Source organism: Nicotiana sylvestris, chromosome 6, assembly GCF_000393655.2.
Source record: "Nicotiana sylvestris chromosome 6, ASM39365v2, whole genome shotgun sequence".
NCBI classification, from domain to species: domain Eukaryota; kingdom Viridiplantae; phylum Streptophyta; class Magnoliopsida; order Solanales; family Solanaceae; genus Nicotiana; species Nicotiana sylvestris.
The window spans coordinates 15,540,873-15,560,720 of NC_091062.1; the positions used below are offsets into that span (position 1 = coordinate 15,540,873).

General features: G+C 32.9%; 1 protein-coding gene and 1 pseudogene across 1 annotated transcript; both read left to right on the plus strand.

The window, feature by feature from the left end:
• Positions 1-4,248: 4,248 nt before the first annotated feature.
• LOC104243761 (UDP-glycosyltransferase 82A1-like) lies at positions 4,249-7,475 on the plus strand. The gene is made up of 2 exons (XM_009799012.2): positions 4,249-4,830; positions 6,538-7,475. The coding sequence occupies exons 1-2, from the start codon at positions 4,365-4,367 to the stop codon at positions 7,419-7,421; spliced, it is 1,350 nt and encodes a 449-aa protein (XP_009797314.1). The 5' UTR covers positions 4,249-4,364; the 3' UTR covers positions 7,422-7,475.
• Positions 7,476-11,176: 3,701 nt separating this feature from the next.
• LOC104243762 (UDP-glycosyltransferase 82A1-like) lies at positions 11,177-16,720 on the plus strand (annotated as a pseudogene).
• The last annotated feature ends 3,128 nt before the right edge of the window (positions 16,721-19,848 follow it).

Consider the following 19,848-nt stretch of genomic DNA (forward strand, 5'->3'; position numbering starts at 1 on the left):
GTAAATCTGAACCTGAGGGTATGAAACCCCGGAATTTCGTACTATTTTGGTAAATAAAGTGACGCACATGCTAGATGACGGGCGTGTGGGTGTGCATCCTTAGGGATTGTAACTTGGTTCGTCCCGTGACAACTGTAGAATTGTTATTTTGATAAACTCTATGTGATATCTAAGTGTTTTAGAAATGAACCTATCAATTTGGGTTGAATGCCATGTTTGGGGCCTTATGCCGAACTATTTTGGACCCTTATGGGTATTTTACAACTTCCCTCACACTGTTTTGATTCGAAAGCATATCCTCAGTCATGATTTTTACCTGTTTACGTTTGATTTAGTTTCATTACTCTGTTTTAAATATTTGAAAGTTGTCTGGGTTGAGTTTCCCTAATTTTTCACTATATATATATAATCCTCACCATCGGGCCCTTGGCCCCTCTCAGTCATCAACGTCACAATAGCTCGGGCATTTCAGTGAAAAATTAGGAAAACTCAGTCCAAAAAACTTTATGGATCGGGCTGCACATCGCAGCGATATTTATATGGATCGGGTTGCACGCCGCAGCGATATGTTGGATCGGGCTGCACGCCGCAGCGATATAGCGCTTGGGCTGTAGGAGCCCCTCTGGAGTCTGCACACCCCCAGTGAGCGTAGTAGACTATATATTACGGATTGGGTTGCACGCCGCAACGGTTATTATTATGAGATATCTATTGAACAGGAGTGCTGAGTGTGAGTACTATTTGACGAGAGTTGAGTCACGAGTGACTGAGAGGCTTGCTCGGGGGGCTATACTTATGAGTGATACCTCGCCCGAGGGGCTTGTTTATGAAATCACTATTTTCACTCTCCTTTATACTGAGCCTCTATTGAAAATGTGTTGCACAAATATTTTAAATAATTTTCATTGAAACTGAAGTTTTTTACGAATTGTTTGGAACTTGAACTATGGATTTGACTTTGATATTTCCATTGAGATTTTATGTTAGATTATGTATATGTTTTTAAATGCTCGTCACTGCACTCAGATTTTGTTTACTTTGGTAACTTACTGAGTTGGCGTACTCACGTTACTCCCTGCACCTTGTGTGCAGATCCAGGTGTCACAGCATCAGAGTGAGAGCTTTCAGCAACTTCTGAGTATTTCCGGAGATAGCAAGGTAGTTGCACAGTGTTCGCAGCCCTGCCTTTCTCCTTCCTATCCTTAGTGTTATTTATTTCAGTCTTGTTCTTCTTGTATTGAGTAGACAGTACTGGACAGTATCTTAGTGACTCATGACTAGTGACACCATGATCGGGCGGTATGGATATATTTACGTACTTGTTTTCTTCCGCGTATTTTGTTAAATTAAATGCAAGACTTGTGTTTATAACTGATTTGGAAATGAATTTACAAAACACCTTTATGTTAATTGGGTTGATTCGGCTTGCCTAGTACTGCGATAGGGGCCATTACAACCGGGGTGATTTGGGGTCGTGACAATCTTAGCACATACAGAGTAGTTTAAGACACTTTTAAAACCTTAATAAAACTTATAATTATATATATTCGATGAGAATCATCTACACCAATTAACAAGATCATCACACTTTGCATTTCATAGTTTGTTTTCTATCAGAGGTGTTCTGCATTTGCCATACGAAACCGATACTTCATCTTCGTTACTAGGTTCGCAATTAGATATTTAAATATATTTAAAAATTAATATAAATATAATATTTAAGCAGAAGTGATTGGATTCAGCCGAACCCTGATAGGCTAGCTCCGCCTATGTTTTCGATACTCCGCCTATGTTTTCGATACATTATTTCCAGACAGACAGACAGTACAGAATCTAATATATAAATCTACAAAGTGAAATAAAAATATTCGTAGGTTGTCTTTACATGTGTATAAAAGCACCATGTAAAGAAAAAAATGTGTATACAAACACCATATCCACAATAGTCACATTGCTCATAATTTATTAAAAATTGCACTTTTGACCTTTTCTGTGGGTTAGGCAGCAAGTCGCATGTAGAAACCACTTAGAAAAAAGCAGCAAAAAAGCTTTTGAGCTTTGAGTTCCTTCGACCTAAGATTATAGTCTTCAAAGAAATGTGTAAATATTATAAGAGATAAAGTTTAAAACTGGATAAAAAAATAATTATGTGATTGTTTTCATTTTTACTTAAAATGTAGTGAATAGATTGATCTGATACATATATTGATGAGAAATAAAAGTATTCGATAAAATGAATAATAGACGCAAGGTGGTCCGAATAGCACCACGGGTAAGAAGAGAATTTTTTTTTTTAAAAAAAAAAAAACCTTTAAGTTCCTTCTAATATGTACTTGTAACTTTCTTACCTACTTTGAAAAGTACACTCAAATTAGAGCTCGTTTGGACATAAGAATTTTTTATTTGTTTTCGAATTTTTTTTACTTTTTTTCGAAATCAGCGTTCGACCATAAAATTTCTAATTTTCACTTGAAGATAAATTTTGAAAAATTTTCACTCACAAAACTTCAAAAATAACCCAAAATTATATTCATGTCCAAACACAACTCTAATTTTCAGATTCCATTTTCACTTGAAAAAAAAATTCACTTTTTTTTGGAATCTTACAATGCTTATGTCCAAACGCCCACTTAGATGGTCCAGACTTTCTTTTCTGGCTTTAATAGAAGTCAAAATAGCACGGTATAGCCAGTTTTCAGACTTGTCATTCAAAAATAGCCATCATTTACGAAGTCAATGAAAAATAGCCACTATTTTGCTGTAACAGAGACCGGTCCCGCATAATATACGGGAGTTCGGTGCATCTGTGTACGAACTCCAGCATATTATGTTGGACCGGTATACTTTGCTGACTCCTGTATAATATATGGGAGACTGAAGCACCGGTGCTCCAAACTCCAGTATATTATACTGGACATTTATACTTGCTGGAACTCCCGTATAATATGTTGGAGTTCTAGTGTACTTATGTTGGAACTCCAACATATTATGCTGGAGTTCCAGCATAGTTATCCTGGAACTCCCGTATAATATGCTGGAGTTCAAGCATACTTATGCTGGAACTCCAGTATAATATACTGGCGTATTTTCCGGGTTTTGAACAGTGTTTTCGCTCAGATTTATCTTTACATGAAAAGTGGCTAAATTTCGATTACTTTTGAAATTGAGCTATTTTTGAATGATCAATTGTAAATCTGACTATTTTTAAATTTCTCCCTTAATAGAAGTGTGTCACACTCAAAAGATTGGGGCCTTTTATAGGCCAACCAGGCTTGTCCTGTGTTAATATCATAACTAACCCGTTTTAATGCCTTTGCGCCTAATACTAACCTTTTCTAAAACTATTACATAATTCATCAATAATTATACTCTAATATATAGTTTAAGTTTTCCTTTAGTAAAGAAGTTGCCAAAAGAATTTGCCATGATTAAGCCCAAATTTGCATAAGCCACATGCGAAGGTTAATGCAATTGCATAAGCCACATGCAACCCCCTTCCCCCACAACAATAATAATTGGAGTTGACCGTATAAATCCTCAATATTATAAATTTTAATATTTTAATATTTCGTATTCAAAAATTATCCAATATTATGGGTTCTCTAATATATACTGAGATTAGTTATGCTGGAATTAGTTATTCTATTACTAATTTTTGTTGACTGTTTGTTATGTTGTACTAATTTTGGAATTGTCAATTTTATTGCGTTATCTCATGATAACTTATTCTGGTAGTGCAATTCCACCCTCTGGCATGTATAAGTTATCTCGGTACAATTTGTAATCTTGGGATAACTCATCCCATGATTAATAGCCATGCAAGGGATAAGGCGGTAACTAATCTTTATCCCAAGATTGTTTTTGCTTATCCATCATACCAAAAGATCCCTAAGCAATTGTTTGTTTGAAGACAATTTATGTTGGAATTAGTTATACTGGGATTAGTTATATTGAGACCAGTTATCTTGATATTATTTTTTATTGGTTGTTTGTTATGTTGTGTTAATTATGAGATTGTCAACTTTATTGCTTTATCTTGGTATAAGTTATTCCAATACTATTTTAATCCTAAGATAACTTATCTCAGTATTAGTAACCAAACAAAGGATAAGGCGATACTAAACGCCGAGATATTCCAAAAGTTTTAAGATAACTTATTTCTTGTGATTATAAAGCTAGCCACCTATTCCTCTTATATATATTAGACCGTCCATTTCTCTTCAGTCCACACCCCACCCCACACACCAAAAAATGAAAACTTAGAGACGGTCCGTTCCTCTCCATATATTACGACTTGAATATATAATTATATATAGTGAGTCCCTTGAAGAGTTGAACAACTAAAAATCTTAGAGAGAAAACATATGAAGTGCGGAAAAAAGACCAAAGTACTTCTAGTTCCATATCCAGCACAAGGTCATGTCACACCAATGCTTAAACTAGCTTCGTTGCTACTTAATCATGGTCTTAATCCAATAGTCATTACTCCAAATTTCATCCAGATTAACTCTAAAGAAGATGGTATTTCTATCATTTCAATACCAGATGGATTAGAAGATGGAACCCCTCGCGATTTTTTCGCGATAGAAAATGCAATGGAGAATTACATGCCATACCATTTAGAAAAACTTGTTCAAGAATATGAGTTTGATGGAAAAGAAGAAGATGGAATTGTGTGTGTGATTGTTGATTTGCTTGCTTCTTGGGCTGTTAAAGTTGCTAATAAGTTTGGTATTCAAGTTGCTGGATTTTGGCCAGCCATGTTAGCTACTTATAGATTGATTGATTCAATTCCAGACATGCTCAAAAATGGAATCATCTCAGAAACAGGTAACAATATTCACTTTATTATTTAAACTGAGACATATTTTTCTTGTGCCGAAGGTCTATCGAAAACAACATTTACCCCTAGGGTAGGGGTAAGGTCTGCGTACGCACTATCCTCCCCAGATGAGATATATGTGTTGGGTTTTGCGAGGTGTTAATGAAAAATAAAGAGTTGTTTTCCGAAAATATAACACCAAAAAAGGCACCTTTTCTTTCCATCCGTTTGTTGGCTTTAAATAGAGAAGTCTTGCCTCATTTTTCACACACTAAATATTCTGAAATTTCTCCCTCCTTTGCATTTTTTTTTTTGCCAAAACAAACATATGTATCATGTGTGATTTGCTCCGTCATTTGAATTCGTTGAAGTTCTGTAAACTGAAGTATCGCTTTTATAGAATAGTTTTTCATTGCACCTTGGGAGGAATTTAACCAAATACCTCGGGCAACAATGAGGGGATTAAAATTACTTAAGGCCACCCAAGAAAATTATGGACTCAATTTTTTATTTCTGATATAACTTTTGCATTTCTGATTTTTTAGTTATAAACATAGTTTTATTACTCCCTCCAGTCCACATTAAATAAGTTTTTGGTTTTTTTTGTGGTCCACAATATTTGATTTTTTTAGATATCAAGAAGGAATTAACTTCGTTTTTTCAAAGTTCCATGGGAGTAAAAAGCGTAAGAGTAGTTTGTTAATTATAGTAAGCTTAAATTGATAACTTGAAAAATATTGTAAGTAATGTAATAAAACATTAATTAGTTATGCTATGTATGGATAATGCAAAAATTCTCAGTAAACTTTTAGTTTATGTGGCTCAGTAAGATACTTAGTAAGCGCATAGACAAGACTTGCCTTTCATCGGAAGCATGTTGTATACTTGTATTGGATTATAATATCCATGAATATAAATTAAATTGATCATATTCAAAAAAAAATAATTAAATGCTACTATCATAAATGTCTAGTCAGAAAGTTGTTAGGGATCGAGTAAACATCGAGGTACGTGGCGTTTGTTTACTGGTTTGAAAGGACTAAGAAAGGCCATTTGCTTAGCGCGTGTAATTAGTTAGTTAAATACTAGCACTAATTAATGACTAGGTCATAGTCAACTTCTCACATTCTAATATTATTATTATGTCATATTAAAGTTGACCATAATAGGTTTTACTTTTTAATAATGAAGATGTATGGGATAAGAACATGATAAAACGAAGCTTTCGGAATATTACTTATTTTATTTTATTTTAATATTACTTTAGCTCTCCACCCTTCCAGATTAGGGTCAAGGCTGCATATATCTTATTCTTCACATACCTCACTTATGAAAATTTACTGAGTTTGTTGTTATTGTTAAACATTACTTAACCATAAAGCTTCCATTCCGATCTAATTTTGAAGGTAATTGACATGAGTAAATAATAAGTCGTTCCCATTCCCCTTCTCGAAGAATTTGGGCACATGCAATATACTCATTTCACATTGAAGCTCTGTTGATGACAACAATGAATATTATATTATAAGACCATTTGCTCACGACAAGGATATGAACTATCCAAAAGTTTAACCAATGATAAAATTGAACGATTTCAGATAGTAAACAAGCAAATTTTGATCTTTTCCTGATCAAATATTGCCATTTTAAACCTACAATATGTTTAGAATCTCTTCCAATTGAGAAACCTATGATTAACAATAATGATCTCGCAGGTTGTCCATTGCACAGTGGTCCTATATCCATCTCACTTGGCCAACCTACACTTAGTTCAGAAGATTTACCATGGCTTGTTGGAAATTCAGCTGCAAGAATTTCAAGATTCAAGTTCTGGACTAAGACCATGAAAAGATCAAGAACCCTAAAATGGCTCCTCGTAAATACCTTTCCAGACGAATGTCACAATGTGAGAAATACTAATATTTTGAAAACACAAACTGATCAGTCTCAAGATTGCCCAAAAATTCTCCCAATTGGACCTTTGAATACTCATGTAACAATAAAGAATGCTAGCTTTTGGGAGGAAGATTTAAGTTGCTTGGATTGGCTAAATAAACAAGTTGCTAATTCAGTTTTATACATTTCTTTTGGGAGTTGGGTTAGTCCAATTGGAAAATCAAAAGTAAATGACTTAGCATTGGCTCTTGAATTGTTAAAAAGACCATTTATTTGGGTGTTAGGTCCTACATGGAGAGAAGGTTTACCAAAGAGCTATTTGGAGAGAACATCAAAACAAGGGAAAATTATGTCATGGGCACCACAAATTGATGTTCTACAACATGAATCAGTGGGGTGTTATCTTACCCATTGTGGTTGGAATTCTACAATGGAAGCGATACAATCCAAGACACGCCTGTTATGTTATCCAATTGCAGGTGATCAATTTGTTAATTGCGCTTACATTGTTCAAAATTGGCGAATCGGCAATAGAATGGATGGTTTTGGACTGAAAGATTTGGATGAAGGATTGAAAAGGATAATGGAGGATGATGAAATGAGTGAAAGAATTGCTAGACTAAACGAGATGACAATGGGCAAGGTGGCTAGTTCAAGAGCAATGGCTAACTTGACAACATTCATTTGTAATGTTAGAATATGAAATTTATGTCGGTAGCAAGTATCCAATGGAATAATATATGTTCTAATTAATTGATATGTAGAGTTATTTTATATTTATATTGGTGAAAGATAACAGGTACCCAATAAATAGTATATATTGGTCATATCAAGAACAAAAAAGAAAATAAAGCATTAAGTTCCTTCGTACGTAAATTTATTACTTCAAACCCAAATAATAAATAAATAAAAACCTTTAGTACCTACTATTTCAATTTGCAATTTTGCGGAGTACCGCTAAAATAAATGGTCCAGTTTACATTTTTATGTATTTCTTTTCCGGCTTTAGGATAGAAGTATATATTACGCTCAAAATAATGGGGTATTTGCATCTATACCCGTTTTTTGGGTCACGTTTTAACTTATATCCGCCTTACAAAAAAAATTGCAAGTGTACCCACTTTTCGCGTAACTTCAGGCATACAGGCCTGAAGTAGCAAATGCAATCACACAACCTTCAATATTCTAGTAGACGGGCCTAAAGTAGCAAAAATTGCGGAACCAAGTGTTGGCTGAAGTTTTTATTTGTAATTGTTGAACTTAAGTATTCTAGTAGCTGAAATTTTGTTCTCTATTTGCTGAACTTCAGCATGTTTTAGCTGAAGTTTTGTTCTATTTTATATTTGCTGAACTTCAGCCTGTTTTAGCTGAAGCTTTGTTATGTTTGTAATGAACTTCAGGGCTGAAGTTTGTTTTGTATTTGCTGAACTTCAGCATTCTAGGAGTTGAAGTTTTTGTTTATATTTGCTGAACTTCAGCATTCTTAGAGTTGAAGTTCTAAAATAACAATGACAAGTTGTCATTAAGATCCAGTTGCTATAATAGAATTATCAGGAAATTTGAAAAGCAATATTCCTATAAAACAAGACCATTAGTAAAAGTAACATCTTCACCTAATGCACAGAGAATCGAGTTGTGCTTTCATGTTTCAGTAGCAATTAAAAGTAGAATTTCCGAATTGGACGGTCCAGAAGCTAATTCCTAGTTGTAAAGAGCTAAAATAGCAAATATAAGTTAGGCTAAAACATATAACAATATCTCAATCTTCAGCATTCAGAAAACGAAGGAGGAGGAGAAAGAGGCATGAAGTGGTTTAAACAGTGGGTACAAGTTAAAACTTTTTTAAAAAGTAGGTATAGGTTAAATGGGAGCGACCAAATAGGGTGCCAGTACAATTTTTACCAAAATATTGGACCCTTTTATAGGCCAATCAAGCTCGCTTGTTAATATCATAAATTACCGTAAAAATTGCACGGGGCGCCCTATTTGGTCACTCTCATTTAATCTATACCCATTTTTTTTAAAATTTTTTAACTTGTACCCACTTTTTAAACAACTTCAGTCCCCTTTCTCCTCCTTCTTCTCCTCCTTCGTTTTCTTCTTCTTCTTTCTTCTGCTGCTGTTGGTGCTGCTATGAAACTTCAGTTCATGAGAGATGATGTTGCCATAAGTATGTTTATCAGATTATTTAAAAATAAATTATAAATAACTTTCTAAAGTAAGTACGCACATGTATGTAAATGTAAGTCCATTTCTTTTAATTCACATTCTATTATATTTTTGGATTCAACTTTGTACATTATCAATGCATTTTAACCTGATGTGCTAAATCATTATCTAGTTTTTTTAAGATACTAATTCTACTTATGATAAATTTATTATTTGTACAAAAAATCAATTACATGATAGCATAAAACATGCTGAAGTTCCAAGTATAGAACAAAACATCAGCTAAAACATGTTGAAGTTCAGCAAAACAAAACTTCAGCTACTAGAATGCTTAAGTTCAGCAATTACAAACAAAAATTTCAGCAGATAGAGAACAAAACTTCAGCTACTATGCTTAAGTTCAGCAATTACAAACAAAAACTTCAGCAAATAGAGAACAAAATTTCAGCTACTATGCTTAAGTTCAGCAATTACAAACAAAAATTTCAGCAAATAGAGAACAAAACTTCAGCTACTATACTTAAGTTCAGCAATTACAAATAAAAACTTCAGGAAATAGAGAACAAAATTTCAACTACTATGCTTAAGTTCAGCAATTACAAACAAAAACTTCAGCACACTTGGTTCAGTAATTTTTGCTACTTCAGGCCCGTTTACTAGAATGCTGAAGTTTTGCATGATTGCTTTTGCTACTTCAGCCCCGTATGCTGAAGTTACGCGAAAAGTGGGTACGCTTGCAATTTATTTTGCAAAAGAGGGCACAAGTTAAAACGTGACCCAAAAAGCGGACATAGATTGCACGAGGGACCCTATTTGGCCGCCCCAATTTAACCTATACCCATTTTTTAAAAAGTTTTAACTTGTACCCTCTTTTTAAACAACTTCAGCCCCTTTCTTCGTCTATTTCTTCTTCTTCTTCTTCTTCTTCTTCTGTTGTTGGTACTACTATGAAACTTCAGTTCATCGGGGATGATGTTGCCATAAGTATATTTATCAGATTATATGAAAACAAATTATAAATAACTTTCTAAAGTAAGTACGTACATGTATGTAAATATAAGTCTATTTCCTTTAATTCAAATTATATTATTTTTTTGGATTCAACTTTGTACATTATTAATGCATTTTAACCTGTTGTGCTAAATTATTATCTAGTTTTTTTAAGTTACTAATTCTACTATGTTAAACTTATTATCTGTACAAAAAATCAATTACATGATAGCATAAAACATGCTGAAGTTTAACAAATATAGAACAAAACTTCAGCTACTAGAATGCGTAAGTTCAACAATTATAAACAAAAACTTCAGCAAATAGAGAACAAAACTTCAGCTACTATGCTTAAGTTCAGCAATTACAAACAAAAACTTCAGCAAATAGAGAATAAAACTTCAGCTACTATGCTTAAGTTCAGCAATTACAAACAAAAACTTCAGCACACTTGGTTAAGCAATTTTTGCTACTTCAGGCTCGTCTACTAGAATGCTGAAGTTTTGCGTGACTGCCTTTGCTACTTCAGCCCTGTATGCTGAAGTTACGCGTAAAAGTGGGTACGCTTGCAAATTTTTTTGCAAAGCAGACACAAGTTAAAACGTGACCCAAAAAACGGGTATAGATGCAAATGCTTTTTAGTGCCTTAATTTGCGACAAATACTAACCTTTTCTATAATAACTACACTATTCATCAATAATTAATTATACTCTAGTGTAAGTTTAAGATTTCCCTTTGTGAGGAACTCTAACTATAAATACACGACATTACCAAAAAAATAAAAATAAACTATCAGGTTACTAAAAGAATATTATAGATAACTGTACATAATAAAATAGTAAATTAATTACCTAAAAATAAGGTGTACAGTCAAATCTCTCTATAACAGTCTCATTTGTTTCGATATTTTTTGGCTGTTATAGTGAAGTGATGTTATAGAGGACATATATAATAACAAAATATAAAATTTAATTCCGAAAAAAACTTAGCTTTTATAATGAATGACCGTTCTATATAAATATTGTTATAGAAAGTTCTGATTGTAATTAGATTGCTACAACATATTACATTACCTTAATAGTGTAGAGCTATTTATATTGTTAATGTATATCATATATTGTAAACAAATACTCCAAGTCCATGATTGTGCCTTAACCAATGGCATACGCCACGTGAGCCAAACCTCCCCCTTCCCCCTCCCCAAATAATTAAGAGACCATCCCTTATATATACCACTTTCATATATAGTGAGTATACATTAAAGAGTTTTGAACAAAAAGCTTTGAAACGAAATTTAGTTATAACTCTGTCTCTTTTCGTCTTCACTTGTCTGCTTTCGTTCTACTCTTTTCCAACTCATTTCTCCGGTTCAACAATTTCAACACCGCACACCTTATCCAGGGCGGCAGATGGGTCATAGGAAGTGCACAAAAAAGACTAAAGTACTTCTAGTTCCATATCCAGCACAAGGTCATGTAACTCCAATGCTTAAACTAGCTTCATTGCTATATAGCAATGGCCTTGATCCAATAGTCATCACACCCGAATTCATCCACCGTAATATTTCAACACAAATCGATCCGAAAAGTGGAATTTCTTTCATGTCTATACCAGATGGACTAGAAGAAGGAACCCCTCGCGATTTTTTCGCGATAGAAAATGCAATGGAGAATTACATGCCATACCATTTTGAAAAACTTGTTAGACAATATGAGTTTGGTGGAAAAGAAGAGGATGGAATTGTGTGTGTGATTGTTGATTTGCTTGCTTCTTGGGCTGTTAAAGTTGCTAATAGGTGTGGCATTCAAGTTGCTGGATTTTGGCCAGTCTTTTTGGCTGCTTATAATTTGCTTGCTTCAATTCCAGACTTGCTCAAAGCTGGAATCATCTCAGAAACAGGTCAATTTAACTAACAAATGTATGAAATCCGTTCGGATTCACATTAACTAATTTATAAAATATACGAATAGCTTGAGTCGTGCTTGGTACTGTTCTAAAAACCTTTCTGAAAACTAGTCATGTTACTTGACTGGAAATTGTATAGAGAACTAATTAGGTGGAAAATCTGGAAGCATATATAAGACTGGCCTTTTCTCGTTTTGAATTACAATATCATTGAATATAAGGTAAATACTCATATTATATATATATATATATATATATATATATATATATATATATATATATATATATATATATATATATGTTATTTGTAATTTGTAACATAAATGACTAGTCAGAAAGTTATCGTAGATCAAGAAATTGTGATGTACGTGACGTCTAGTTAAATGTACAAAACGTCTAATATGATGTCATATTAAAGTCAACCATACGAGGTTCACTTTTTTAATGAAAATGCAAGCTATAAGAACATGATCAAATGATCCTTTTGAAGATTTAACTTAATTTACAAAGCTTTCATTGCAATCAATATATTCTGAAGTACTTTAATTTAATTGACTTGGTAATTGGCATGAGTAAATTATGACAATTTCCCCCTCCCCCCCCCCGCGTTTACAGTCAAGTTTAATTGCCTCAGCTTTGGTCCGACAATATAGAGTCACCTCGAGACTTTTGGCCTTCATGGTTTGTCTCTTTAACCTAAAAGGCGTCTCAACAATTGAATCATGAACTCACCATTATATGGCCCTTTAACCTTTTCTTTTCATTTCGACGTGGGATTTGTCTAAGGCAAGATTCATATCAAATCCCATTTTTAGTACAACCACCAACATCTGTGGGCTATTACACTAGTCCTCTCCGAAGGACTCAGTATTCTCCCTAAGGTTTGCCCCACTATTATACTAGGGGAAGTATAGGTTACGCCACTTGTCACGACCATGCCCAACTGCCAAAGTATTATCTGATTTGGCCCACCCTTTTGAGCCACCTCAAGACTTTGAGTGCCACAATTTCGCTCCTTCGACTTTTACCCGAAAGGCACCTCAATAGTTGAATTTGCTTAAGGCAAGTTTTGTCAGTGGTCCGTGCACAATAACAATCATTATTTCGCGTGTTTTTATTACTTTTTGTTCGTAAACAACAATATGTTATGAGAAAACAAGGTAAGGAATTAAAACATGTTCGACAATCATTTTTTTCTCTCTAATTTTATGCACAAAGGCATACTTACTTCCATAAAATAATACATTTATGATTGATAATTTGCAGGTTGTCCATTGCAAAATGGTCCTATATGCCTTTCAAATGATCATCCTACACTTAGCTCAGAAGATTTGCCATGGCTTATAGGAAATTCAACTGCAAGAATTTCAAGATTCAATTTTTGGACTAGGACAACGGAAAGAACAAGAACACTTAAGTGGCTCCTTGTAAACAGATCTCCAGGCGCATGTCACGAGGTGCGAAATACTACTATTTTGGGAACCCAATTTGATTATGAGTTCCAAGATTATCCCCAAATTCTCCCAATTGGAACTCATGTAACAATCAAGAATGCTAGCTTTTGGGAGGAAGATTCAAGTTGCTTGGATTGGCTAGATATGCAAACTACTAATTCAGTTATGTACATTTCTTTTGGGAGTTGGGTTAGTCCAATTGGAGAAGCAAAAGCGGTAAAAATGACGTGTAGTAGCCACTAATTAAGGGGGTCTTTAATTTTTATCCACTAATTATAATGCTCAGCAAAAATAGCCACTATTAATAGGAAAAAGCCAGTTTTACCCTTTCTTCAATGGTTATATTCCCAAAACCTTTTGCAAAAAGAAAGAAGCGATGGAGGTGAAGTATATATCAAGCGCAGTAATGGTAAATGTGAAAAGCCCTCCAAAATCGTCCAAATTTCATCAATAATATGCAAAGACAGAGAATTATCATAATGATGAAGTTGCAGCCAAATTAGCTCGTGGTCAAAGTTCAAAAGAATTTTCTGAATTTCGGTTTCCCTATTAATATATAGCGTAGTAGTTGAGCTTTTCTTTGACTTTGTTGCTTCAGTCACTGGGTATATAGTATAGGATGTCACTGGGTAAGTAAGCCTTACATTGTACTAACACTAACAAAAGTATTTATGAATGACATCATCCTCAATACTTATTTGCTAAATTCTGTATGTTCAAATTTTTGAGTAGATGTCTGAATTTTCAAAATTTCTTTCTTCTTACCTTGTTTTTATTTCTTTTGAGTTCAAAGATTAAAAGTTAAGGACATGAGTCCTTAAGTTTGACATGCAGATTCAAAATTTAAGGACATGCAGTCCTTAACTTATAGTTTCAAGTTCAAAATTCTTAACTTTGAATTACACGTTCAAAAGTTAAGGACCGGCAGTCCTTAACTTTGAGTTCAAAGTTCAAAACTTAAGGACTCTCTGTCCTCAACTTTACAAAAGTTAAGGATAGGAGTCCTTAAGTTTGACATGCAGGTTTAAAAGATAAGGACAGACAATCCTTAACTTATAGTTTCAAGTTCAAAACTTAAGGACATGCAGTCCTTAAATTATTGTTTCAAGTTCAAAACTTAAGGACTTTATGTCCTTAACTTTGAGTTTCAGGTTCAAAAGTTAAGGACATGCAATCCTTAACTTATAGTTTTAAGTACAAAACTTAAGGACAGGCAGTCCTTAAGTTATTGTTTCAAGTTCAAAACTTAAGGACTGTCTGTCCTTAACTTTGAGTTTCAAGTTCAAAAGTTAAGGACATGAGTCCTTAAGTTTGATATGCAGGTTAAAAAGTTATGGAAAGACAGTCCTTAAGTTTGAATAATACGTTCAAAAGTTAAGGACATGCAGTCCTTAACTTTGAGTTCAAAGTTCAAACGTTAAGAACACGAGTCCTTAAGTTTGAAATGCAGGTTCAAAAGTTAAAGAGAGGCAGTCCTTAAGTTTGAATTACACGTTCAAAAGTTGAGTCCTTAACTTTATGTTTAAAGTAACCTCATTTTCTTTGTTGCTCCAATGGGACTTGAAAAGCTTCTCGTTTACACAAAAATTATTACAAGAACCCAACTGTTTACATCACAGAGTGTGGTAAGCAAAAAATTTAATTTATTGAACTTATATATATATATATATATATATATATATATATATATATATATATATATTAAATCATGACTTTAGTGTTTACTGAATATCTTCTCTGATTTTCATTCTAATTTGAAACTCGTTTGACATTGTCATCAGGAATGGGTGAGTATGATATTAATGAAGTTGCAAAAGGTGTCAATGATGCTCAGAGGGTTGGTTTCTACCAACGCCATATTAATGCTCTTTATAAAGACAGGTATAAGTTATAGCAGAAGGGTGTTTTCGTCCAGTCAGGTATAAGTTTATTAAACTAGTGGCTAAAAACTAAAGACATTTAAAACACTGGCTTTAAAATAAAGACAGATGCTGATAGTGGCTATTTGTGAACATCGCCCACAAAAGCGAATAGTTTGGCATTGGCACTTGTAGCCTTAAAAAAAACCTTTTATTTGGGTATTAGCCCCTTTATGGAGAGAGGGTTTAGAAAAGGGCTATTTGGAGAAAATTTCAAAACAAGGGAAAATTGTGTCATGGGCGCAACAAATTGATGTTTTACAACATGAAGCCGTGGGGTGTTATCTTACGCATTGTGGATGGAACTCTACAATAGAAGCAATACAATCTAAGAAACGCCTTTTGTGCTATCCAATTGCAGGTGACCAATTTGCTAATTGTGGTTATATTGTTAAAAACTGGCGAATCGGCGTCAGGATTAATGATTTTGGAGTGCAAGATTTGGAGGAAGGATTAAAAAGGGTCATGGAGGATGATGAAATGAGTGAAAGAATTGCTAGACTAAATGAGATGACAATGGGCAAGGTGGCTAGTTCTAAAGCTATGGCTAACTTGACAACATTCATTTCTGATGTTAGGTATGAACATATATGCTTCATAGTTGATAATTTAGGGGTGTACATGGACCAGGTTGGTTTGGTTTTGATCAAAACCAAACAAAATCAACTATATCGGTTTGGATTGGTTCGGTTTTGGCGGGGTTTTTCGGGTTTTTTGCTACTTAAATATTATTTCAATCTTACTTTGTTAAATTTTTTATAGTAAATATATGTTTGGTAAAAATTTTAAAAATTGACAAACATATTATCTATTATCGGAGAATTTACTTAGTAACACATGATAGTTATTTTTTTAGTCGTCTGGCAATAATTTTTCGATGTACACTTTCAAGGTTAACCGAATTTGGTAATTAAACATAAAAATCAATATGATACCTAAATAATAATAACCATTTCAAATTCGAAAAAGAAAATCAGAATTTAATAGATCTTCATATATGAATATGGAAGACCAAAGAGATTGATGCATTTCAATATAAGAAAGTGATCATACTACCCATTATTTAAGGTGAATAAATATGGAACACTTTATATTTTATTAAATATTATATTCCGCAAGAGAAACCCATCTATTTCTAGACATTTTTTAAAGAAAATTCTATATAAAATCTTAAAAGTACGTATAAAAATTATATATTTATATGTCGGTTTGGTTCGAGTTTTTTTTACTCAATACCAAACCAAACCTAGTCGGATTTTTTTAATCAATTTGATTTGACTTTTCGGTTTGGTGTGGTTTTCCAGTTCGGGTTGTACACCCCTAGTTGATATACATGTGCTTGAGTACTTGAATGTTAACTTGATAAACTTCCAACCACATGAAAACTCGTAAGTAATGAAGCTATTATAGATCGTGCTCAAAATATGAAAACTCATTAAGTACAATTGTAAATTAAATGATATTTTTGTGATAATGATATTAATTATTATTTGCTTGCTAAGTTGTTATTACCGTAATATTCAAGGGCGGCCAGAGGGTAAAGCCACTAAAGCAGTGGCTTTAGGCCCCGGAATTTTGGGAGGTCTAATTTTTGTTTTCCAATTCTTATTTGATGTCTGATATTTAATTTGGGACATTAATTAATTCAAATTTATGCAGTGTAGTTCCTTATAAGGAATTTTTTCGTTTCAAATACTGAAACCGAATACTTCCGATTAAAGAAGGAGATATGCTATCCATCCCACCATAACTCTTTTCGTGAGGCCCCAAATATTTTGAAGAAAAGATTAAGTATTTCAAAGTAGAAAAGTAAAATGTTTATATAAAAAGGATTACATTAATCATTAGAAAATATTATGTAATACATTTTTAAACTCTAATTTTTCCTTAGGTTTTCATCATTGCAACAAGTATATTGAAACATCAAAAAATTCTTTTAATACAAAGTTATCAACTTCTTGAATCATGTTCTATTACTTAAGATCATACTGCACATGAGATACTAAATGGTTTATGTGAAATTTTTTATGTAATTTTATTCTCAAAAGACTAGAAAAATCTACTTCAACTAAAAATATATATAATTTTTTAAAAGGGCATCACATTAAAGTTTGGCTTTAGGCCACCAAACTTATTGAGCTGCCCCTGGTAATATTTTGTATTATCAAAACGATATTTATCATTAAGGTAGTGATGAATCCATCTTCTTGAAATCCTAAATCCGCCATTGCTTCAACATCATTCATGCTTGTCGAAACTTGATGAAAATATTCAGCTTGCTGGCTTAGTTTTTGAATAACCTTGTAAAGAACAAATGTACTTCTGTCACGAATTGAAAATAATACAAACTAAATATTAATTTGTAGACAGAAAGTAACAAAGTTTTAAAACCATTACATATCAATATTTAGAGTCACTTGCAAGCTGAATTGTGAAAATAGACTGACACCAGTTATATAAAATATTAAAATTATGTGTACACCAATGTTTACATTGCGTTGTTCCATTGAGCTTTGAGCTCAAACAAAACAACAAAACTTAACTAAGTCTGGTCAACAACAACAATAATAAATCTAGTGTAATTTTATATGTGGAGTCTGGAAAGGTAACGTGTACGCAAATATTATCACTACCTTATAAAGATAGAGATGTTATTTTCGATAGATCCTTGACTCAAGAAACGATGAAAATAAAATAAGAAACAGTAACAACAACAAAGTAATAAAGTGAACAAAGTCAGTCAACTAGCTAAAATAAATATAGTATATTAATGTATTTAATGTATTCCCTCAAACGCATAATTTAATTTGTCCATTAATAAGAAACACAGCAAAGGTTCCTGTGATTTTTGATAATATATAATAATCCTAACTATTTGCTCTCAACATTAATGCATCATGTGCTTCCCATCTGCCACCGAATATTGCTCTGTGATTTTGTCCGTGATGTGCGGAGCAAAGGAATTACGTGTAGTGCTAACCTATGATGACCGGTTTGAGGTTTGAAATTTAATATTTGTACATATATATTTTTTTTAATGTATATTAATATAGAGTTGTAGTTAAAACTATTAGGTTCGATCAAATTCGTAGTTCATGTTATACATCCGTACCTGTCGGGAACCAAATTATAGTAATTACATAATCCTATGCCTATAAAGTATAGACTAACCTTGAGTATATTTTTTTAATTATCGACACCGCTTGCGAAAAACTCCGCATATGCTCGTGCCTACAAGAAACATACAACGTACATAAACAGTGACAAAGTTATCCTTTTTAATTAATACTATTACACTATGTTGAGAGGTAAAACTAAATATTCATGTACATATACTATACGATGAACCTTCTTGACTTTTTCGTATATTTATCTTTTACGTTGACTCTTCTTAAAAAATATTCTGACTCGCAACTATATACGAATCGTCTTTTTTAATTTGACATGATTAGTTAGAGTAGTCTTCAAGTGAAAGATTGTAAAAATCTTGAATTGAATGTAGCCAAAAAAGAATTTAAAAAGCAGGAAGTGGTTTTTGATCCATAAGCAATGATCAGTTGTACTTTCTTTTTTGGTTCAAGTTGTACTTTCATTATTGTGGACCGACTTTCACAAATCACCTTTCGCCATCAACAATTGTTATGAGCCAATACTTTAGCTAATAATTTGAAAATTTAAAAGCAACTTGAACTTAAGCTTTAAAGTTGTGAAACACAATACACGTTTTTGTTATTTTAATAAATCAGAATGTTTCAGTAATAAATCATCTTTGATTTAGTATAGTCTCAGCTGAAATAATTAAAGATAATAAGAACGGGTTAATCAAACAAAAAGGAAAAGGCCCTACTTAGTTGACTGACAATGACAAAGGCTTGCGAAGCTGAGTATCCATAAATCTGAGGAGCATACCGCAACAAAAGGATGGTCTCCTATGCATTTCATTTTTCCTTAAGGGGAAAAAATATACCCCCATCGTAATGAACCTCTTCTTGTGATCGGGATGAGCTAGATGCTGATCGTTTTTTGTTTATATTATTCCGTTCATATTTAAATTAAATTAAAAGATTTGCTACTTCAGACAATTAAGCTTGTCTTGTAAGTGATATAATCTGTCTAACTTGAACTTGTTATTTGTTAATGTACAAATGCAAGATAACACATATTTCATGAATTAATCTAAATGCCTATCTCAAAAAAAAGAAAAAACACCAAGAGATCGTTTGGTTGGAAAGAAGTTATCCCAGGATTAATTGTCCCGAGATTAGTTATTCTATTTTTCCATAGGATAAAAAAATACTACAATCCGGAAATAACTAGTCCCAGGATTAATTATACCGCAGTTTTTTACCAACTAAACATGGAATATTTTCTTAAATTTAGTTTCGGGATTAGTTATTCCTTATCCTTAGTACCAAACGAGCTCTAACATATAGTATGACTTAATTATCAATAAAATAAGTGTTAACTTTGAAGATCATGCTCTAAATAATTCTAAAAAAAAAACATTAAGTGATTGCTTTCCTTTCCTTTTTTTTTTGGTTGAGAAAAGCGGGATAATGTATTATCAAAAAAATAAAATAAAGAGTAGTCATTACAAAAGAACTTGCTGCATGACGATTGAAGGTAGATCCAAACAAAATAAATTTTGATAGGTAAGAATTATTCATCTGGTGATTAGCATAAGTAGGATAT

Excerpts from the sequence above, each read along its gene's own strand:
- LOC104243761 (XM_009799012.2), top strand. The coding sequence starts at position 4,365 with ATGAAGTGCGGAAAAAAGACCAAAGTACTTCTAGTTCCATATCCAGCA. Across the intron at positions 4,831-6,537 it reads TGGAATCATCTCAGAAACAG|GTTGTCCATTGCACAGTGGT; the intron begins GTAACAATATTC and ends ATGATCTCGCAG.